General features: G+C 43.5%; 1 protein-coding gene across 1 annotated transcript in view; it reads right to left on the bottom strand.

The window, feature by feature from the left end:
• The window catches only part of LOC109869571 (vang-like protein 1), a 49,840-nt gene extending 27,963 nt beyond the window's left edge, over nt 1-21,877 (bottom strand). The window contains exons 1-3 of the mRNA XM_031799450.1: nt 21,713-21,877; nt 3,653-3,889; nt 1,581-1,752 (exon numbers count right to left, since the gene is read on the bottom strand). Coding sequence (XP_031655310.1) covers nt 1,581-1,752; nt 3,653-3,714 — 234 coding nt within the window. The 5' untranslated portion in view covers nt 3,715-3,889; nt 21,713-21,877. The remainder of the gene's footprint in view (nt 1-1,580; nt 1,753-3,652; nt 3,890-21,712) is intronic.
• Nucleotides 21,878-24,180: the final 2,303 nt, after the last annotated feature.

Here is a 24,180-nt window from a genome sequence, read left to right as displayed (position 1 = left end):
GACAGACAGACAGACACAGAGAGATGCAGACGCAGACGCAGACAGAGAGACACAGACAGACAGACAGACAGAGACACAGACAGACAGAGACACAGACAGACAGAGACACAGACATACAGACAGACTTGTACTTATTTCTCCCCGACCATCGCACTACTGACCACACACACACACACACACACACACTTACAGATACTAGTTAATAAACACGTCCTCCAAAAAAAAGAGGGCAAAATCCTTGCTTGCTTTTTTGACTTTAAAAAAGCATTCGATTCTATTTGGCACGAAGGGCTATTCTACAAAATTCTCCAAGGTGGGCTTGATGGTAAGGTGTATGACTTCATAAAATGTATGTACACAGAAAACAAGTGTGCAACAAAAAACAACAACCAAAGAACAGAATTCCTTTCATAACGTCAAGGTGTGAGACAAGGCTGCAGTTTGAGTCCAAATCTTTTCAACATTTATATCAATGAATTAGCAGACATGGACCATTCTCCAGCCCCAGGACTACTTGACACTGAGGTAAAATACCTGCTATATGCTGATGACTTGGAACTTCGATCACCAACCAAAGAAGGTATTCAACAGAAACTTAATATTCTACAGCAATATTTCCATAATTGAGCCCTGGCAGTAAAAAATGTAACGAAAACCATGAAAAAACAGATGTCAGAAACAAATATAAATTCACACTGAACAATTTGAGAGAGACAGAGAGAAAGAGACAGAGAGAAAGGGAGAGAGAGAGAGAAAGGGAGAGAGAGAGAGAAAGGGAGAGAGAGAGAGAAAGGGAGAGAGAGAGAGAAAGGGAGAGAGAGAGAGTGGGTGGTGTTTGATACCTGCTTGGCAGGCCTCTCTTCTGGCAGAGGGTGAATATAGATTATTCAGAGCCCTGGTTAGTCCTGTTACACACTATAACAAAGCACAACAACACACACTAACACAGACTGACTAATAGGCTTTGCTCAGACACATACAGTAATCTACTAACCCGACACACAAAGGAGCCTCACTGATATGATTGAAGGTCATTCTGACATCTGTGTGCGTGTGTCACATTCGAATACTAGACAAAAGAGCAATGCCATTCACTGGAACCTCACTGGTATGGCTAGAGGTTGAAATGTGTACTGCATGTGTGTGTGTATCACAGGGGACAAAAGGACAAAGACATTCCCATCGCCTTCCACTACTTCCCGAAGCCTCAGTCCTGCATCATGTGACACACTGCCAGCTAGGTCCCTGTAAGGGTTCTGTTTGACAATGAGAGAATTTTAATTTTACCTTTATTTAACTCGGCAAGTCAGTTAAGAACAAATTCTTATTTTCAATGACTGCCTAGGAACAGTCTGTTAACTGCCTGTTCAGGGGCAGAATGACAGATTTGTACCTTGTCAGCTCAGTCCATCACTCTAACCACTAGGCTACCCAGCCACCCAGAATGAGATTGGTTGGTGATTGCTTGTGTGCAGGGTTACTGTAAGCAGGTTCTGTTTTGTACAGTATACTGTAGCTGTGCAGGGCTTTCTGAATCTCTCAACCATGGTTTGTGTGACCTCTGATGTGTTGAAGCTTACCTGGAGACTCGGAGCCTCGTCTACAGTCACGGAGATGGGGTCTTTCAGCAGGGGCTCATTGTTGTGGGTGGGGGAGGCCTGAGTGGGCCCGTCGGGGGTGTTGATGACAGACCTCTCCGACCGGCAACTGTCCTTACTGCTAAGCTTACGATGCTCACGCCGACTCTGCTCCCTACAGAGAACACACACACTAAGAATACGGAAACTGACAAGCGGATGAGTGTTGGGATGAAAGAGAAGAAAGCCAAATTCCTTTAATAGTCTCTCACACTCCCTCTCTCATTTACAGAACAAGTCAGAGTGAATCAGAGAAATAGGTTGAAGGATGTGACGGCAATAATCCACTAGCTTCAACCGTCTCATCTCTCTCCCGCCTTCATTTCAGGGTTTCTTTTGGGATCAAAAGGGGGCTTAGTTGGTGGGAGTGGCAGGGGGTGTGGCAATGAGCAAGATTGGCCATCGGCACGGCTACATTTTAGAAGTCAATTTCCTGCACATTTTGCCATGCAGCTGAGAGAGAAGTTTGCAGCTTTAAAGCTAATTTCCTGAGATTCTACATACAATATTATGGCATGGAGCTGAGAGAAAACATTCGTTTGAAGCTAGTTTCTTGCAATTTGCCATAGATAATGCCATGCTCTTTTGCTCAAACATAATAAAATAAATCATGCTAAATTCATAGTTTGGGGATTTTTTAAATTCTCCCTGACTGTCTAGCTTTTATTTTCATGATTGTTAGCTACTTCTCAAAGTTAATATAGTTCCATTATCTTTTCTACATACTTTAAAATGTGGTTTTAGTCATTTAAGTTTACACTTAAAGCATTTTTTCCATCCCGAAAATGAATATGTATGGATACATGCATGTACAGTACCAGTCAAAAGACACACCTACTCATTCAAGGGTTTTTCTTTATTTTTACTATGTTATACATTGTAGAATAATAGTGAAGACATCAAAACTATGAAATAACACATATGGAATCATATACTAACCAGAAAAGTGTTAAACAAATCAAAATATATATATATTTTTTGATTCTTCAAAGTAGCCACCCTTTGCCTTGACAGCTTTGCACAACATGCAACAATTTCAACGATTTTACTAAGTTACAGTTCAAATATGGAAATTTGTCAATTTAAATAAATAAATTAGGCCCTAATCTATGGATTTCACATGACTGGGCAGGGGTGCAGCCATGGGTGGGCATAGGACCACCCACTTGGCAGCCATGCCCACCCACTGGGGTTTTCCCCCACATAAGGGCTTTATTAGAGACCGAAATACTCCCCACCCCACACGTGAAGAAGCCGGATGTGGAAGTCCTGGGCTGGTGTGGTTACACGTGGTCTGAGTTTGTGAGGCCGGTTGGACGTACTGCCAAATTCTCTAAAATGATGATAGAAATTAACATTAAATTATCTGGCAACAGCTCTGGTGGACATTCCTGCAGTCAGCATGCCAATTGCATGCTCCCTCTAAACTAAACTTGAGACGTCTGTGGCATTGTGTGACAAAACTGCACATTTTAAAGTGGCCTTTTATTGTCCCCAGCACAAGGTGCACCAGTGTAGTGATCATGCTGTTTAATCAGCTTCTTGATATGCCACACCTGACAGGTGGATGGATTATTTCAGCTCATGAAACATGGGACCTACACTTTACATGTTGCGTTTATATTTCTGTTCAGTGTACTACACATACACATTTTTACACTGTTTGGACTTAGGTGACCTGCCCAAGGATTACAATGGCAGAACAATCCCTGTTATTTGTTTACCAACAACCGACATGTAGCTAGTCTTAAATAACAAACAAAATACAGTGGGGACAACAGGCATCCAGTTGCTCTGCAGCAGATTGAGACATAAGCCTCTCCCTGATGGGGAGATTGTGTGTGTGTGTGTGTGTGTGTGTGTGTGTGTGTGTGTGTGTGTGTGTGTGTGTGTGTGTGTGTGTGTGTGTGTGTGTGTGTGTGTGTGTGTGTGTGTGTGTGTGTGTGTGTGTGTGTGCGTGTGTGTGTGTGTGTGTAAGAGTGCGAGTGAGTGTGAATGGCGAAATCATGTCTTACCCATGTCTGTTGGATCTGTTGGAGTGGCTGGAGTAGCCAGACTGCATAGATTCAGTGTCCATGGCAACTCTGTTCAGAGCCAGCGATTGGCCAGGTGTCTGAGGGGGGTCTCAGGGTGTCGTGCAGCAGGGTGATTAGCGGGGTGGTCTGATCCAGGAAGAGATGGGTTAACTAACTAAACAGACTGGCAGCAGACTGAAAACATCAGGGATCTATGTTGAGAAACCTGTAGATGTCCTTTTGTAGACAGAAAGAGAGACAGACAGGTCTGTTATCAATTAAATATACAGCTCAGTTCTGTGCTTGCTACCAGAGGCCTATTCACAGAGTACACAGCAGGTAAAGCAACAAGTAAGGCAAACTAAAGAGTTATGTGCCAGCCCATACCGGTTGGGACTTAGAGGCGACTGTGTTACAGTGATAGACTGCCAGGGAGACAGAACATTAAGTGAATTATTCTCCATTTCATTATTCTAAAAGCTACAGTAGGTGATCTGAGGATTACGGTAAAGGGTGACACAGTGATGATCTGAAGCCCAATCCCATCATCAAGGAAGGTACATCAGGTCCTCAAATCATAGACCAGACAGCTTGATCCTCTGTGATGAAACACACACTGTCTCACATGCACACACATACATATATAGGATCTTCATTTGATCACCCTGTTGCAGGATAACTTTCACATGAGGTTTAAAAAGGCTTCTGAAGTTTGTAATTTCAGACTTGATTTTCCCATATGAAAAACATATCAACCCAGACAAAAATACATTGCCCCTTATTCTCACCCCCCAAAACTGGAGGCAGCAGCTAGCCACATACTGTAACTCATGCCTGACTCTGGTGTGATCCATGCTCCAGACAGGGGTCGTTACACCCCGTCATGCCTGACTCTGGTGTGATCCATGCTCCAGACAGGGGTCATTACACCCCGTCATGCCTGACTCTGGTGTGATCCATGCTCCAGACTGGGGTCGATACACCCGTCATGCCTGACTCTGGTGTGATCCATGCTCCAGACAGGGGTCGATACACCCCGTCATGCCTGATTCTGGTGTGATCCATGCTCCAGACAGGGGTCGATACACCCGTCATGCCTGACTCTGGTGTGATCCATGCTCCAGACAGGGGTCGATACACCCGTCATGCCTGACTCTGGTGTGATCCATGCTCCAGACAGGGGTCGATACACCCGTCATGCCTGACTCTGGTGTGATCCATGCTCCAGACAGGGGTCGTTACACCCCGTCATGCCTGACTCTGGTGTGATCCATGCTCCAGACAGGGGTCGTTACACCCCACCATGCCTGACTCTGGTGTGATCCATGCTCCAGACAGGGGTCGATACACCCCGTCATGCCTGATTCTGGTGTGATCCATGCTCCAGACAGGGGGCGTTACACCCCATCATCCCTGACTCTGGTGTGATCCATGCTCCAGACAGGGGTCGATACACCCCGTCATGCCTGACTTCATTTAGATACTGGATCCATTTGTCCCAATGCAGTTGCCCCAATGACCCCCTGCCAATCACCACTCCCTCATCTCAGCATTATGCAAATATAACTACACTTATAAATGATCTGCCTGACCAATGGGACACAAACACCCAAATAGCACACTAAGCAAATGTGCATGCAAATCCAGTGTTATGGTATATGTGTGAATATCTAGTATAACAGTGATCATTATATTATGATGACTACTGTATGGCGTGCAATACCAAGCCCACTGTCCAGCTCAATAAATCATTTTGAAGGATTTAGTGTTACCTGTATGTTTTTAGCATGAGGCTAGCTGAGGAATGTAAGGACTCCAGATATATGATACAATGACTGCAGCTGAAAGCATCTGCATTGTGTCTGTAACCCAAGAAACGTGAGGGTTTCTAAATAAAAACACAAGCATAACAGGAATTCTTTGGAAAATACATGAACGAGTCAAAAAGGGTAGGAACGACAAACACCTTCTAGGGCTAACATTAGTCCAGTATCAAATTCTAACCCCAGTGAGAGGGAGAAAGAGCACCCAGAATTAAAGTGTCTACTGTTGCCTTGGTAACAACAGAAGCATAAGGCTCCCTGTGGATTGCAATAATAATGATGTGTGTAAGAGAGAGCAAGGGAGCGAGAGCGCGCGAGAGAGAGAGAGAGCGCGTGAGCAAGCAGAGGAAGGCATGTTGGAACTGTGAGTGAATCATAGGCTTAAGAGTACATAAGCACTCCCTTCTCATATTCATCACTCTCACATAGTCCCCTTTCTCTCTCTGTCACACACACACCAAATGCAAGGCTTTAACCCCTGGAGCACTGTTGCCTTCACGTGTGTGTGTGTGTGTGTGTGTGTGTGTGTGTGTGTGTGTGTGTGTGTGTGTGTGTGTGTGTGTGTGTGTGTGTGTGTGTGTGTGTGTGTGTGTGCATGTGTGTGTGTGTGCGTGTGTGTGCGTGCGCGTGTGTGTGCACACAGTGGTATGTGGGGCAGCAATCTCCCTTAGAAAAGTCAGCCAGTCATCCAAGAGTCAACATAAAGAGGTATAGCCAACCGGGTCATGTGGAAAATCACAGCCTATAGGCAAGACAAACTATCAGTTACAAACCAACGCGTTAAACACTGAACATGAATACAGCCTACTGGAATAACAATGAGTGTGACAGCTGTCTGTCTTTATATGCATCCTTAGAATTCAGTAACGCATCTTAAAATGTATGTAGGGCATACATTGGTAGTACATACGTGTGAAATACACCATATATGGATAAATATATTTTCTATAATGACATTTCTGTATGCTGTTGTGGTTTAGTGGAATGGGGAGACAGTCTTGAGATCAGTAAGTGAAACTAACGTTACATAAACACTCATTAGGCTGTTTATCTAGGATGTGAACCGAGACTCAGGTCAGGGAGCCAGTCAAGCCAGGAGTATAGGCATGCTTATTATATCATCCTCAGAGATGCATACTTCCATACTAATAACATTAAAAGCATTACTTTGTCTTAAAGAGAAGTCTACGGAAGAATTACAGTCATGAGAGAGACATAAACAGTATGAAAGGTCAGTTAGGCCACTCAGTATAAACTTTTCCCTACAATAATGATGTGCTGTGTGTGTGTGTGTATGTGTATGTGTGTGTGTGTGTGTGTCGCCTAAAACATGTGTGTGTATACTGTATGTCTCTTTGTACTCATTTGACCCAGCTGTAGAGTCATTTGGCCCATAAACAGGGTAGAGGGGAAGGGCGTTGTGTGATCAGCAAGGCCAACACATTCAGTTGTACGCAGCCTATCAGCAGCCTGTGTGGCACAGATTAATCTATCCTGCAGGGATCCCTGGTTCCCATGGCATCCACACTGTGCCCTCCCTCACCCAACCTATTAGCCGCCCTCCTCTCCCTCAGAATGCCTTGATGGTGGACGAAATGCCATGCTATGCCAGGGATTTAGCACGTGTTATGGTATTTTTGTTTGTTTAGCAGTTTAACACACATATGCCTAGTCACCACCACAAACACAAAGATACGTACTGTATTCACATGGGCGACAAACAACGTATGTGATGAAAGACAACGTAAACATAAAGACACACAGTTATTAACAACAAATAACACAGACAGACACAAAGGCAAAGATGAGCCTGATACAGGAACACACAAACTGAATGCATACACACAAATACTGTAGATAGAATGTGTCAAGTAAGTCTGTTTAAGTCTGTTGGAAATTAAATAAAATGGTGACAGAGAACCTCAGCAGTGCTTTATAAAGAGAGCAATCTGTCCATTGACAAGAGATAATCCTAGAACAGCTGTTGATTAACACAATACTGAAGCGCACCCACACTCGTCGCATGTACACACACACACACACACACACACACACACACACACACACACACACACACACACACACACACACACACACACACACACACACACACACACACACACACACACACACACACACACAGGGGGGTATTGGGAACCAGTAAGAGTTCACATTATTTATGAGGTGACCCTGCAGCTTGTGTTGTGAACACTGCCTGGTAAAGCCAGACATGTCTGACAGTGTGGGTTCATTAAAAGTAGTAGTCAAATAAATTCACTCAGGGCTGAACATGAGTGTTTACACATATACAGCTTAGATAGAGGCTATGCAGCTGAGACTGTAAATGGTAACATGTGACATGCGAATGGTGTGTTTGTGTTCCTCCAATAAGTATTGAGCCATTCATTGATCTGGTTAAGATCCCATAATGCATGATGACTCAAATCATTACACTTTAGTCATCTTATCCAGAGCATTCAACTTAACCACACTGAGCTAAAGGCTAGAGCTGCCCCTTTCAAGGAGCGGGACTCTATCCTGGATGCTTATAAGAAATCCCGCTATGCCCTCAGACGAATCATCAAACAGGCAAAGCTTCAATACAGGACTAAGATCGAATCGTACTACACCGGCTCTGACCCTCGTTGGATGTGGCAGGGCTTGCAAACCATTACAGACTACAAAAGGGAAGCACAGCCGAGAGACGCCCAGTGACACGAGCGTACCAGACGAGCTAAACTACTTCTATGCTCGCTTTGAGGGAAATAACACTAAAACATGCATGAGAGAACCAGCTGTTCTGGAAGACTGTGTGGTCATGCTCAACGCAGCTGATGTGAGTAAGACCTTTAAACAGGTCAACATTCACAAGGATAACCAGGACGTGTAGTGCGAGCATGCGCTGACCAACTGGCAAATGTCTTCACTGACATTTCAACCTCTCCCTGTGCGAGTCTGTAATACCAACATGTTTTAAGCAGACCACGATAGTGCCTGTGCCCAAGAACACTTAAGGTAACCTGTCTAAACGACTACCGACCCGTAGCACTCACGTCTGTAGCCATGAAGTGCTTTGAAAGGCTGTTCATGGCTCACATCAACATCACTATCCCAGAAACACTTGACCCACTCGAATTTGCATACCGCCCCAACAGATGATGCAATCTCTATTGCACTCAACACTGCCCTTCCCATCTGAACAAAAGGAACACCTATGTGAGAATGCTGTTCATTGACTACAGCTTGGTGTTCAACACCATAGTGCCCTCAAAGCTCATCAATAAGCTAAGGGCCCTGGGACTAAACACCTCGCTCTGCAACTGGATTCTGGACTTCCTGACGGGCCGCCCCCATGTGGTAATGGTAGGTAACAACACATCCGCAATGCTGATCCTCAACACAGGGGCCACTCAGGGGTGCGTGCTCAGTCCCCTCCCGTACTCCATGTTCACTCATGACTGGACGACCATGCACGACTCCAACACCATCATTAAGTTTGCCAATGACACAATTGTGGTAGGCCTGATCCCCGACAATGACGAGACAGCCTATAGGGAGGAGGTCAGAGACCTGGCTGTGTGGTGCCAGGACAACACCCTCTCCCTCAACGTGATCAATACAAAGGAGATGATTGTGGACTACAGGAAAAAGAGGACCGAGCAGGCCCCCATTCTCATCGACGGGGCTGAAGTGGATCAGGTTGAGAGCTTCAAGTTCCTTGGTGTCGACATCACCAACAAACTGTCATGGTCCAAGCACACCAAGACAGTCGTGAAGAGGGCACGACAAAACCTATTCCCCTCAGGAGACTGAAAAGATTTGGCATGGGTCCTCAGATCCTCAAAAAGGTTCTATATCTGCACCATCGAGAGCATCCTGATAGGTTGCATCACTGCCTGGTATGGCAACTACTCGGCCTCCGACCGCAGGGCACTACAGAGGGTAGTGCGAACGGCCCAGTACATCACTGGGGCCAAGCTTCCTGCCATCCAGGACCTCTATACCATGCGGTGTCAGAGGAAGACCCTAAAAATTGTCAAAGACTCCAGCCACCCTAGTCATAGACTGTTCTCTCTGCTAACGAACGGCAAACGGTACCGGAGCGTCAAGTCTAGGTCCAAGAGGCTTCTAAACAGCTTCTACCCCCCAAGCCATAAGACTCCTGAACACATAATGAAATGGCTACCCAGACTATTTGCATTGCCTCCCCCCTGTATATAGTCTCACTATTGTTATTTTACTGCTGCCCTTTAATTACTTGTTACTTTTATTTATTATTCTTATCCGTATTTTTTTTTAAACTGCATTGTTGGTTAGGGGCTCGTAAGTAAGCATTTTACTGTAAGGTCGACACCTGTTGTATTCGGCGCATGTGACTAATAAAGTTTTATTTAATTTGAAAGGGATAAACCAGGCCCAGAAATATAAATCATAAAACTCCTGTCAATTTAGTGAAAGTCTATGTTCTGTCAGTGGGTAAAATAAAACAATTCCCCATGATTTAACTTCTAAGTGGTCATCTGTGAAAATCAGAAAATTGCGTCATAGCTATATAATTATAGTTACTGGAGATAAAGGATAACACACATTTCATAATGCTTTTAAAACAATTACCTGCACTTCAGATCAGCCAATAGATAAAATGGGCATACTTGTCTAGAACACATCCATCTGCTTATTTTGTCATGCCAAAGTATATATTTTATCAAAAATAAAGGACCAAGGCACTCCTCATATAATTCATTAAAATGCCTTTATTTGTATGTCATGTTCAATGGAAATAAAGTTTAAAACTCAGACGCGTTTCAGCTGCATGGCCTTCGTCAGTGTCACGCCCTGACCTTAGAGATCCTTTTTATGTCTCTGTTTTGGTTTGGTCAGGGCGTGAGTTGGGGTGGGCATTCTATGTTTTGTGTTCTATGTTTTCTATTTCTTTGTGTTTGGCCGGGTATGGTTCTCAATCAGGAACAGCTGTCTATCGTTGTCTCTGATTGGGAACCATACTTAGGTACCCTTTTCCCACCTGTGTGTGTGGGAGGTTGTCTCTGTTTAGAGCACTTTTCTTGTGAGCGTCACGTTTTTTTGTATTTTTTTGGGGTAGTGTTTATTGTTTTGTTTGGTGTCATTTTGCTTAAAATAAAGAAAATGTATGCTCATCACGCTGCACCTTGGTCCTCATCCTTCAACAGCAGTGACAGTCCGGGAGAACAAAGATATGATAATACAATGTCCTCTTTTGAACAGCTTTTTCCAATGAACCCTGATTTGAAGAGGGAGTGGTTACAGAATTCATTGGACAACACCAAGTAAGCAATACTATACACATTCAAAAGTGAAATACTAAAGATATGTTATCAAAAATACAACTCAAGGCTAGAAGCATCAGAAAGGTAGATTTCTTTCTTTTTGATAACCAATTTACCCCTTTTACCAAAGAGCACCTTCTTTCAACCAAAATCGACTTGTGTACAGTGCTTCCCTTCCTCCTTTTTTTTCTAAAATGATATATTTCGCTTAGATGTGCTCAATCTAAATAGTGTACCAAATGATTCCACTCCGTTTCTGCTTCAAGTACCATGTTGAAATGTGCCCTGTGTCTGTGGGAAACAGAGGAGGACAGGGGAATCCCATTGGACAATGAATGGAAAAACACCGGACCTGACTGTCGACCCGTCACATTGTCATGCTGCATCACGCGGATGCTAAACTAATCGTCACATAATCCCATCTCAAAGTAAGACTTGAGAAGCCTACTTATTTTCCTTGAACGTACGTAATGTCACGTTTCCAAAGCTATACAACATTAAGTATATTAATTATCTCCCATCTTGGAAAATATTTGCAACGTTGTACAATTGACTCCCATTCATTCATTGAAGGAAAGCTCTCCTTGTCCCAGAATGCATGATTTATGGGCAACGTACAGAATGGGCGTTAATTCGATTCTAATGGAGTTTCACCATCTCCTGAAAAATATCTCTGTGGAAACGTTCCTTTCCCCTGCTCTCGCTCTGGGCAGAGACGGACTGCAAGTTGAACTCAGTGAGTAAGACTCCCAAATTGATGCAGCTGTAAAATTGCCTTAACAAACTAACTAGCTAGCTACTTCACATACTGATATTGACTGGTATTATTGTGTGTAACTTTGTTTTCTATGTAGCTAGCCAGCCAGCCAGCCCAGAGGGGGAGGGCATTGTTTTCTATGTAGCTAGCCAGCCAGCCAGCCCAGAGGGGGAGGGCATTGTTTTCTATGTAGCTAGCCAGCCAGCCAGCCCAGAGGGGGAGGGCATTGTTTTCTATGTAGCTAGCCAGCCAGCCAGCCCAGAGGGGGAGGGCTTTGTTTTCTATGTAGCTAGCCAGCCAGCCAGCCCAGAGGGGGAGGGCATTGTTTTCTATGTAGCTAGCCAGCCAGCCAGCCCAAAGGGGGAGGGCATTGTTTTCTATGTAGCTAGCCAGCCAGCCAGCCCAGAGGGGGAGGGCATTGTTTTCTATGTAGCTAGCCAGCCAGCCAGCCCAGAGGGGGAGGGCATTGTTTTCTATGTAGCTAGCCAGCCAGCCAGCCCAGAGGGGGAGGGCATTGCATGGTTTAAAACAATGAAATAATAATTAGACCTGAGCTGCAACATTTTTCACATGTTTGTACCAACCTTGTTATAATGACAAAACGAAACATTTTAACATTTTCTATAACTGTTAATCAGAATAATTTGTGGTTTGGGGTGGATTATCCCTTTAAGATAGCAGGCGCATTCAGAAAGTTCTCATATCCCTTGACATATTCTACATTTTGTTGTGTTACAGCCTGAATTCAAAACGGATTAAATAGATGTATTTTATCACCCATCTACACATAATACCCCATAACTAAAGTGAAAACATGTTTAGATTTTTTTGCAAATGTATTTAAAATAAAGTAAAGAAAATAAGACTAATAAAAATAAAGAGAAATCCTGAAATGAGTAGGTGTGTCCCAACATTTGACTGGTACTGTAAGTATTTACACCCTTTGCTATGACACTCCAAAATGAGCTAAATGTAATCCATTTTGAGTTCAGGCTGTAACAACAAAATGTGGAATAAGTCTATGGGTATGAATACTTTCTGAAGGTGGGACTAACACATATCTCAGCCATAGTACGTTTCCTCAATAAAGTAGCAAAGTCAGAGCTAGTAAGGTGTGAGTGTGAGTCAAGTGTGAGTGTTAGTGCACAAAAGGGTTATTTCTTAAGGGGGGGTTATGTGTGTTCAAGTACAAACAAACATTCACATAAGATATCATCATCCAAGGTCAGCTAGTGGGAGAAAAAAAGCATTAAAACAAAGATACACACACAGGGTTCTACCGCACACAAGAGAAGAGAGTTGACAATGGTCAAACACTCGAGGAAAAAAAACCAACTAGAAGCGAGCTGACAGTTCTCTGGTATGCAATCCAACCTCCCTGGTTCCAAACCCATTCATGTGAATGAAAGAGTAGCCCAAGTACAGTGATCATGATTCAGGATATGGCGGCAGGAGAGAGAAGGAAGGCCTGAGCACAAACAGGGTAACAGGCTTGGTATGGGCCTACTATAATGGCTATTTCTGTTGCGCAGATATACAGTTGAAGTCGGAAGATTACATGCACCTTAGACGAAGACATTTAACCTCAGTTTTTCACAATTCCTGACATGTAATCCTAGTAAACATTCCTAGGTCAGGTAGGATCGCCACTTCATTTTAAGAATGTGAAATGTCAGAATAATAGTAGAGAGAAAGAAATAAAAGCTGAAATAAATCAATCATCACATTCCCAGTGAGTCAGAAGTTTACATACACTCAATTAGTATTTGGTAGCATTGCCATTAAATTGTTTAACTTGGGTCAAACGTATCATGTAGACTTCCACAAGCTTCCCACAATAACTTGGGTGAATTTCAAATCAAATTTTATTTGTCACATACACATGGTTAGCAGATGTTAATGCGAGTGTAGCGCAAATGCTTGTGCTTCTCGTTCTGACAATGCAGTAATATCCAACGAGTAATATAACCTAACAATTTCACAACAACTACCTTATACACACACAAGTGTAAAGGAATGAATAAGAATATGTGCATAAAAAATATATGAATGAGTGATGGTATAGAACGGCATAGATGCAGTGGAAGGTAGAGTACAGTATATACATATGAGACGAGTAATGTAGGGTATGTAAACATATAAAAGTGGCATTGTTTAAAGTGGCTAGTGATACATTACACCAAGATGGCAAGATGCAGTAGATGGTATAGAGTACTCATCTAATTTGTATATACTGTAATGTAGGGTATGTAAACATTATTTAAAGTGGCTAGTGATACATTTATTACATCAATTTTTCCATTATTAAAGTGGCTGGAATTGAGTCAGTATGTTGGCAGAAGCCACTCAATGTTAGTGATGGCTGTTTAATATCTTCTTGATGCACCCATCCCGTTAGCGGGATCATTTTCGTCAACCACCTCTGAATTGCAGAGTGGCAAATTCAAATTAAATTACTAAAAATATTTAATTTTCATGAAATCACAAGTGCAATACAGCAAAACACAGCTTAGCTTGTTGTTAATCCACCTGGCGTGTCAGATTTCAATACAGCTTTTCGGCGAAAGCATAACAAGCGTTGATGTAAGAACATCTCTCTCAGTAGACAAAATATTACAAACAACTAGCAGACAAGTAGATTGGTCACGAAAGTCAGAAAAGCAATAAATTAAATCGCTTACCTCTTGATCTTTGGATGTTTGCACTCACGAGACTCCCAGTTACACAATAAATGTTCCTTTTGCTCCAAGATTATTTTCATATCCAAAATACCTCCATTTGCTTGGCGCGTTATGTTCAGAAATCCACAGGCTCGAGCGGTCACGACATCGCATACGAAAATTCCAAATCGTATCCGTAATGTTCGTAGAAACATTTCAAACGTTTTTTATATTCAATCCTCAGGTTGTTTTTACAATATATAATTGATAATATATCAACCGGTAATGTAGCTTCTTCAATAGGAGAGAGAAAATGGCTGCTCCAAGCTGTTGCACATACAAAACGCTGCTGGCACCCAGGCATACAATGACGCAATGTGATCTTTCCAGCCACACCATAGGGAAGCTGGTTGACCATGGGGAATCTGGTTGATATCCCTTTAAATGGAGCAAAGCAGGCTATGGAACATAGAGCTTTCAAAATATAGGCCACTTCCTGGTTTGATTTTCCTCAGGTTTTCGCCTGCAATATCAGTTCTGTTATACTCACAGACAATATTTTGACCGTTTTGGAAATTCTAGAGTGTTTTCTATCCTAATCTGACAATTGTATGCATATTCTAGATTCTGGGCCTGAGAAATAGACAGTTTAATGTGGGTACGTTTTTCATCCAAACATCAAAAGACTGCCCCCTACACTCAAGAGGTTTTAACAATCTGATGGCCTGGAGATAGAAGCTGTTTTTTCAGTCTCTCAATCCCAGCTTTGATGCACCTGTACTGACCTCGCCTTCTGGTTGACAGTGGGGTGAACAGGCAGTGGCTCGGGTGGTTGTTGTCCTTGATGATCTTTTTGGCCTTCCTGTGACATCGGGTGGTGTAGGTGTCCTGGAGGGAAGGTAGTTTGCCCCCGGTGATTTGTTGTGCAGACCTCACTACCCTCTGGAGAGCCTTACTGTTATGGGCGGAGCAGTTGCCGTACCAGGCGATACAAGTGATTCAGCCAGACAGGATGCTCTCGATTGTGCATCTGTAAAAGTTTGAGTTTTTGGTGACAAGCCGAATTTCTTCAGCCTCCTGAGGTTGAAGAGGCGCTGCTGCGCCTTCTTCACCACACTGTCTGTGTTTGGACCATTTCAGTTTGTCCGTGATGTGTACGCCGAGGAACTTAACTTTCTACCCTCTCCACTACTGTCCTGTCGATGTGGATATGGGGGGTGCTCTGCTGTTTCCTGAAGTCCACGATCATTTCCTTTGTTTTGTTGACATTATGTGAGGTTATTTTCCTGACACCACACTCTGAGGGACCTCATCTCCTCCCTCTGGGCCGTCTAGTCGTTGTTGGTAATCAAGCCTACCACTGTCGTCTGCAAACTTGATGATTGAGTTGGAGGCGTGCATGGCCACACAGTCATGGGTGAACAGGGAGTACAGGAGAGGGCTGAGAGCGCACCCTTGTATTGAGAATTAGCGGGGTGGAGATGTTGTTACCTACCTTCACCACTTGGGTGCGGCCCTTCAGGAAGTCCAGGACCCAGTTGCACAGGGCGGGGTCGAGACCCAGGGTCACGAGCTTGATGACGAGTTTGGAGGGTACTATGGTGTTAAATGCTGAGCTGTAGTCGATGAACAGCATTCTTACATAGGTATTCCTCTTGTCCAGATGGGTTAGGGCAGTGTGCAGTGTGATTGCGTCATCTGTGCACCTATTGGGTCTCGAGGGTCTCAGGTAGGGTGGAGGTGTTATGGTCCTTGACTAGTCTCTCAAAGCACTTCATGATGACGGAAGTAAGTGCTACGGGGCGGTAGTCGTTTAGCTCAGTTACCTTAGCTTTCTTGGGAACAGGAACAATGGTGGCCCTCTTGAAGTATGTGGGAACAGTAGACTGGGATAAGGATTGATTGAATATGTCCGTAAACACTCCAGCCAGCTGGTCTGTGCATGCCCTGAGGACGCGGCTGGGCATGCCATCTGGTCCTGCAGCCTTGTGAGGGTTGACACATTTAAATGTTTTGCTCATGTCTGCAGTGAAGGAGAGACCACAGGTTTTGGTAGCGGGCCGTGTCAGTATTGTCCTCAAAGCGAGCAAAGAAGTAGTTTAGTTTGTCTGGGAGCAAGACATCCTGGTCCGCGACGGGGCTTATTTTCCTTTTATAGTCCGTGATTGACTGTAGACCCTGTCACATCTCGTGTCTGAGCCGTTGAATTGCGACTCAACTTTGTCTCTATACTGACGCTTAGCTTGTTTGATTGCCTGGCGGGGGGAATAACTACACTGTTTGTATTCGGTCATGTTTCCGGTCACCTTTCCCTGATTTAAAAGCAGTGGTTCGCTTTCAGTTTTGCGCGAATGCTGCCATCCATCCACGGTTTCTGGTTTGGGAATGTTTTAATAGATGCTGTGGGTACGACATTGCTGATGCACTTGCTAATAAACACGCTCAATGAATCGGAGTATACATCAATGTTGTTCGCCGCAATGCGGAACATATCCCAGTCCACGTGATCGAAGCAATCTTGAAGCGTGGAATCCGATTGGTCGGACCAGCATTGAACAGACCTGAGTGCGGGAGCTTCCTGTTTTAGTCGTGGTCAGCTTTTACGAAAGTAGGGCAGGGGAGGGCCTTCTATGCATCGCGGAAGTTAGAATAACAATGTTCTATTGGTTGCTCAATCGATATGCTGATAGAATTTAGGGAGCCTTGTTTTCAGATTAGCCTTGTTAAAATCCCCAGCTACAATAAATGCAGCCTCAGGATGTGTGGATTCCAGGTTACATAGAGTCAAATTAAGTTTGTTCAGGGCCATCAATGTGTCGGCTTGCTGCTGGGGGGGGGGGGATGCGGCTGTGAATATAATTGAAGAGAATTCTCTAGGTAGATAATGCGTTCGGCATTTGATTGTGAGGAATTCTAAGTCAGGTGAACAGAAGGACTTGAGTTCCTGTATGTTGTTATGATCACACCACGTCTCGTTAATCAGAAGGCATACACCCCTGCCCTTCTTCTTACCAGAAAGATGCTTGTTTCTGTCAGCGCGATGCATGACGAAACCAGCTGGCTGTACCGACTCCGATAGTGTGTCTCGAATGAGCCATGTTTCCGTGAAACAAAGAATGTTAGTCTCTGATGTCTCTCTGGAAAGCTACCCTTGCACGGATTTCGTCTACCTTGTTGTCAAGAGACTGGACATTGGCGAGTAGTATGCTCGGGAGCGGTGCGCGATGTGCCGGTCTACAGAGCCTGACCAGAAGACCGTTCCGTCTGTCCCTTCTATGGCGTCGTTGTTTTGGGTCGCAGGCTTGGATCCGATCCATTGTCCAGGGTGGTGGGCAAAACAGAGGATTCGCTTCGGGAAAGTCTTATTCCTGGTCGTAATGTTGGTGAGTTGACGTTGCTCTTATATCCAATAGTTCCTCCCGACTGTATGTAATAAAACCTATGATTACCTGGGATAACAATGTTAGAAATAACACATAAAAAACAAAATACTGCATAGTTTCCTAGGAAGGCAAAGTGAGGCGGCCATCTCTGTCTGCGCCGGAAGTTCTTGTCTACAGGGTCAAGATATTTTGGCCTATTCCTCCTGACAGACCTGGTGTAACGGAGTCAGGTTTGTAGGCCTCCTTGCTCGCACACGCTTTTTCAGTTCTGCCCACAAATTTTCTATGGGATTGAGGTCAGGGCTATGTGATGGCCACTGCAATACCTTGATCCTGTTGTCCTTTAGCCATTTTGCCACAACTTTGGAAGTATGCTTTGGAAGACCCATTTGCGATCAAGCTTTAACTTCCTGACTGATGTCTTGAGATGTTGCTTCAATATATCCACAAAATTTTCCTCCCTAATGATGCCATATATTTTGTGACATGCACCAGTCCCTCCTGCAGCAAAGCACCCCCACAACATGATGCTGCCACCCCCGTGCTTCACGGTTGGGATGGTGTTCTTCGGCTTGCAAGCCTCCCCCTTTTTCCTCCAAACATAACAATGGTCATTATGGCCAAACAGTTCTATTTTTTTGTTTAATCAGACCAGAGGACATTTCTCCAAAAAGTATGATCTTTGTCAAATCAAATCAAATTTATTTATATAGCCCTTCGTACATCAGCTGATATCTCAAAGTGCTGTACAGAAACCCAGCCTAAAACCCCAAACAGCAAGCAATGCAGGTGTAGAAGCACGGTGGCTAGGAAAAACTCCATAGAAAGGCCAAAACCTAGGAAGAAACCTAGAGAGGAACCAGGCTATGTGGGGTGGCCAGTCCTCTTCTGGCTGTGCCGGGTGGAGATTATAACAGAACATGGCCAAGATGTTCAAATGTTCATAAATGACCAGCATGGTCGTATAATAATAAGGCAGAACAGTTGAAACTGGAGCAGCAGCACAGTCAGATGGACTGGGGACAGCAAGGAGTCATCATGTCAGGTAGTCCTGGGGCATGGTCCTAGGGCTCAGGTCAGTTGAAACTGGTGCAGCAGCACGGCCAGGTGGACTGGGGACCGCAAGGAGTCATCATGTCAGGTAATCCTTGTCAGGTCATGACAAACCTTGTCATTTGCAAACCGTAGTCTGGCTCTGTTATGGCGGTTTTGGAGCATTGGCTTTTTCATTAATGAGCGGCCTTTCAGGTTATGTTGATATTGAACTCGTTTTACTGTGGATATAGATACTTTGTACCCGTTTCCTCCAGCATCTTCACAAAGTCCTTTGCTGTTGTTCTGGGATTGATTTGCACTTTTCGCACCAAAGTACGTTCATCTCTAGGAGACAGAACGCGTCTCCTTCCTGAGCGGTATGACGGCTGCGTGGTCCCATGGTGTTTATACTTGTGTACTATTTGTACAAATGAACGTGGTACCTTTGGGTGTTTGGAAATTGCTCTCAAGGATGAACCAGACTTGTGGAGGTCTACACTTTTTTTTCTGAGGTCTTGGCTGATTTCTTTTGTTTTTCCCATGATGTCAAGCAAAGGGGCACTGAGTTTGAAGGTAGGCCTTGAAATACATCCACAGGTACACCTCCAATTGACTGAAATTATGTCAATTAGCCTTTCAGAAGCTTCTAAAGCATGACATAATTTTCTGGAAATTTCCGAGCTGCTTAAAGGCACAGTCAACTTAGTGTATGTAAACTTCTGACCCACTGGAATTGTGATAAGGTGAATTATAAGTGAAATAATCTGTCTGTAAACAATTGTTGGAAAAATGACTTGTGTCATGCACAAAGTAAATGTCCTAACCGACTTGCCAAAACTATAGGTTGTTAACAGGAAATTTGTGGAGTGGTTGAAAAATGAGTTTTAATGACTCCAATCTAAGTGTATGTAAACTTCCAACTTCAACTGTATGCCACCTGCCTCCTAAAACAGCACATAGGTGTAGTAAACCAGCGATTCCCAACATTTTTCGGTTACTCTACCACCAACTGAATATTGATCTTGTGCATTTTACTAGTAGGTTTATGGTCTCACGAGTAGATAGACCAAGTACCCCCAGGGGTCCTAGTACCCCTGGTTGAGAACCACTGTAGTGGTTCCACTGATAGGAGAGTGCTTGGCAGCTGACCATATCCTGCATTCAAAGGCGCTATAGCAGGCAATTCCAGGTGTGCACTGGGGTAACGTACTAGAATGGTGCTTAACAGTGAATCTAGCCCAGTGAACATCGCATCTGATCGATCCATCTACGAGTTCAAAGAAAGGAGGTGACCTTTGAGATATAGTGACCCCGGTTAAAGACCTAAGAAGGCTATAAAACGGCTATTACACCGGGTGGCTAACGCACTGTAGCCATGCAAAAATCACTGAAGCTGGAGTTTCCCCATCTCCCTCACTAGCTTTAAGAACCAGCTGTCAGAGCAGCTCACAGATCACTGCACCTGTTCATAGTCCATCTGTATACAGCCCATCTATCTACCTCATCCCCATACTCCATTTATTTATTTTTGCTCCTTTTGCACCACAGTATCTCTACTTGCACATTCATTTTCTGTACATCTACCATTCCAGTGTTTAATTGCCGTATTGTAATTACTTCGCCACCATGGCCTATTTATTGTCTTAACTCCCTTATTTGACCTCATTTGCACTCACTGTATATAGACTTTGTTTTCTTTTTTTCTACTGTTATTGACTGTACGTTTTGTTCATTCCATGTGTAACTCTGTGTTGTATGTGTCGAACTGCTATGCTTGATCTTGGCCAGATCACAGTTGCACTAGCTTACCTGGTTAAATAAAAGTGAGAAAAAAATAGCTATGGGAAGCTGTTTGGGGTATTCTTTTTGACTATTCAGCTAAATCTCCTAATAAATAAAGGTGGTGTTTTTAGTGTAAGAGTAACGTTATGCTATTATATTTGGTTATGTTATGTAGAATACTAATTAATAATGATATGATCTTCCAAAACATTGATTCAGCTTTAATTTAACTTTACTTAACGAGCACCATTGTGTGAAATGGCCGAGTGAAGCTCATTGTGCTCCGGACGACTGCTGTCCGCTGTGCACCTCCCCAACTATTTTTTTTGCTTACTCAAAATGTGGTGATGCAGAGACCATATGCGGCCTTTTTACGAAAATCTGGGAATATTTGGCCAACAAAATATGTCTGGTTTATCTCTGGGAATTTAAAACGATTAGGGTGGGAAACTGTTAAAAATTGATTGAGTTAAATCACAGCAAATATGTTGAATCACCAACTAATAAGCATGGAGAGCCTCACAAGTTTGACGAAATTACCAAATATCTTTCAGTATAATAGTGCCATTCACTTTTGTTGAACTTCATCACAACACATTTCACGGCACCTATCTGGTGATAATAAAACACGCTTTTTGTAAGTAGTTACGCCTACCTTTAGCTGGAACAAAGATTATATAGCCTGCTGCGCTACAGAGGGCTATATATATGTCTGCTAATACAGGGGTTCCCAAGCCCCGTCCCCTTCCCAAGGCACTAAACAGCTGATTCAAATGATCAAAGCTTGACGATGAGTTGGTTATTTGAATCAACTCTGTTGTGCGATGCCAAAAAACAAAACGTGCACCAGGACCAACTTTGTGAACCCCTGTGCTAATACAGGACTAGTAAAGGCCCAGTGCACGACTTTTGTGAAAAACAACATTGCAACATACAATTCTATTCCTATTATTGTTTCGTTTTTTATTCAGATTTTTCTGAGGACGCTCAGCACCCATACTTCCCGCGGCTATCTGTTGTCTAGTGGATCATGAACGAGATGCCAACTGAGTAGTCTCATTTAAAACGTTATTCGGTTGTATAGCAACAAATATGATAAACATCAAAACATATCATAGCAGTGAGAATGATCAACTAAGTCAATGTAATGCGACGCCGAAGAACCGTTACTCGATTCGCGGCGGTACTGAACTTCACTCTGATCCTGGTCTCGTGCTTCGAGCTCCAGTTGTTGAGCCACCGAATAGGGCTGAATTACGATATGAATCACAGATGAACTGGCTACAATATATTTACAATGCACACATAACTCACCTTTTCACGGGGGCGACATTCCTTCACCTGCGATGGGACGTGAAATAAAGCCTGCTATACACCTAGGCTGCAAAACGAACTGTTCCACCCAGCCCAGCCCCAGCCGATCCACAGACGGTGTTGCTGCTTCTCCATGGGCGTAGTACAGTTGTGGACAGACAGTGAAGGGATTCTGGGGGAGATTGGGGCGATGATAGGTATACACTAGGGGGCATCGCTGTGTAGGCAGTTATCATCATCTCCCAAATGTAGAATATATTAATTAATGTATTAGCAATTAATTCAGTGATGAAATGTAGTCTTTCCTACAGTATGTAGAATTATGAGCGCAGTAACATAGGAACACACACACACAGTGAACGGGTCAAAGGCAGTCAGCTGTGACAACCTTAATCCATGACACTGTAGCCTTGGCTATACTTTACTTTGCTTTACATTAAATTAGGAACCACATAAGCATTGTTCCATGTCTGTCATTAACCACTTCATCTAATTAGACCAAGTCCTTATGGTCTTAGCAGATGTGAAGGACTGAATGCATTATATGATGACACCACCCATATAACATCTTCCACAGCCTGCTTTTACCTTAACAATTCTCTCAGATCTGTCAATATTGAAGGGGTTGTTGTGGCTAGAGATTTGCATTGAGCTTTTACCAGACTCCCCTTAGTCAGTTTGTTTGTATGTTCCCATCTTTAAAAAAAAATGCACTCACATTTAAAGAGCTACTGATCATCAAGGACAACATCCACCCGAGCCACGGTCTGTTCACCCCGCTATCATCCAGAAGGCGAGGTCAGTACAGGTGCATCAAAGCTGGGACTGAGAGACTGAAAAACAGCTTCTGTCTCAAGGCCATCAGACTGTCAGACTGTTAAATAGCAGCTTAGAGGCTGCTACCCTAATATACATAGACTTCAAATCACTGGCCACTTTAATAAGGGAACACTGGTGACTTTATTCATGTTTACATATTTTCCATTACTCATCTCATATGTATATACTGTATTCTATTGAATTCTATTCTACTGTCTCTTAGTCTATGCTGCTCCAACAATGCTCGTCCAAAATGTATATATTCTTAATTCCATTCCTTTAGATTTGTGTGTGTTGTTGTGAAATTGTTAGATATTACCTGACCAATAAAATTGTATTTGATCATTGACCTGCTGGTGCTGGCTGAACATGTAGTTCTATAGACCAACAGAGGGCAGCCTTGCACCACAAAACTCACCTATTTGCAATTATTGTCGCTCTCATCATCCCGTGCTTTAAATAAATCAATATTAGTAATAAACATCTTGACTAAGTGAAGAAATTAAAACTTTTCAATTGTGACTGACGGCCATTGATAGTCTCTGCAATTCCATTGTTAAAAGATAAACATGTCAGACCTGTCCAGCTGTCAGGGTTCTCACAAAAATGACCAGTGATGGGGGAGGGGCAAGGATAGAGAGGGAGAGATGGGCTCTTTATACAGTGCATTTGGAAAGTATTCCCCTTGACTTTTTCCACATTTTGTTACATTAGTATTTTTCTAAAATGTATACAATTACTTTTTTACCTCGTCAATCTACACACAATATCCCATAAACATCATAAACATCAAAAAAGTAAATATCTTATTAACATAAGTATTCAGACCCCTTGTTATGGGACTCGAAATTGAGCTAGGTGCATCCTGTTTCCATTGATCATCCTTGAGATGTTTCTACAACTTAATTGGAGTCCACCTGTGGTAAATTCAATTCATTGGACATGATTTGGAAAGGCACACACCTGTCTATATAAGGTCCCACAGTTGACAGTGCTTCTCAGAGCAAAAACCAAGCCAAGACAGGATTGTGTTGAGGCAGAGATCTGGGGAAGGGTACAAAAACATTTCTGCATCATTGAAGGTCCTCAATAACAGTGGCCTCCATCATTCTTAAATGGAAGAAGTTTGGAATCACCAAGACTCTTCCTGAGCAATTAGGGGAGAAGAGGCTTGATCAGGGAAGTGACCAAGAACCTGACGGTCACTCTGACAGAGCTCCAGTTCCTCTGTGGAGATAGGAGAACCTTCCAGAAGGACAACCATCTCTGCATCACTGCACCAATCAGGCCTTTATTGTAGAGTGGCCAGACGGAAGCCACTCCTCAAAAGGCCCATGACAGATGCTTGGAGTTTGCCAAAAGGCACGTAAAGACTCCCATATCATGAGAAACAAGATTCTCTGGTCTAATGAAACCAAGATTGAACTTTTTGGCCTGAATGCCAAGCGTCACATCTGGAGGAAACCTGGCACCATCCCTACGATGAAGCATGGTGGTTGAAGCATCATGCTGTGGGAGACTAGTCAGGATTGAGGGAAAGATGAACTGAGCAAAGTACAGAGAGATCCTTGATGAAAACCTGCTCCAGAACACTCAGGATCTGAGAGTGGGGCAAAAGTTCACCTTCCAACAGGACAACGACTACAAGC

The sequence above is a fragment of the Oncorhynchus kisutch genome, linkage group LG2, assembly GCF_002021735.2.
Source record: "Oncorhynchus kisutch isolate 150728-3 linkage group LG2, Okis_V2, whole genome shotgun sequence".
NCBI lineage: Eukaryota > Metazoa > Chordata > Actinopteri > Salmoniformes > Salmonidae > Oncorhynchus > Oncorhynchus kisutch.
The sequence above is the reverse complement of the archived record's forward strand: the minus strand, read 5'-3'. Positions and strand labels throughout refer to the sequence as shown.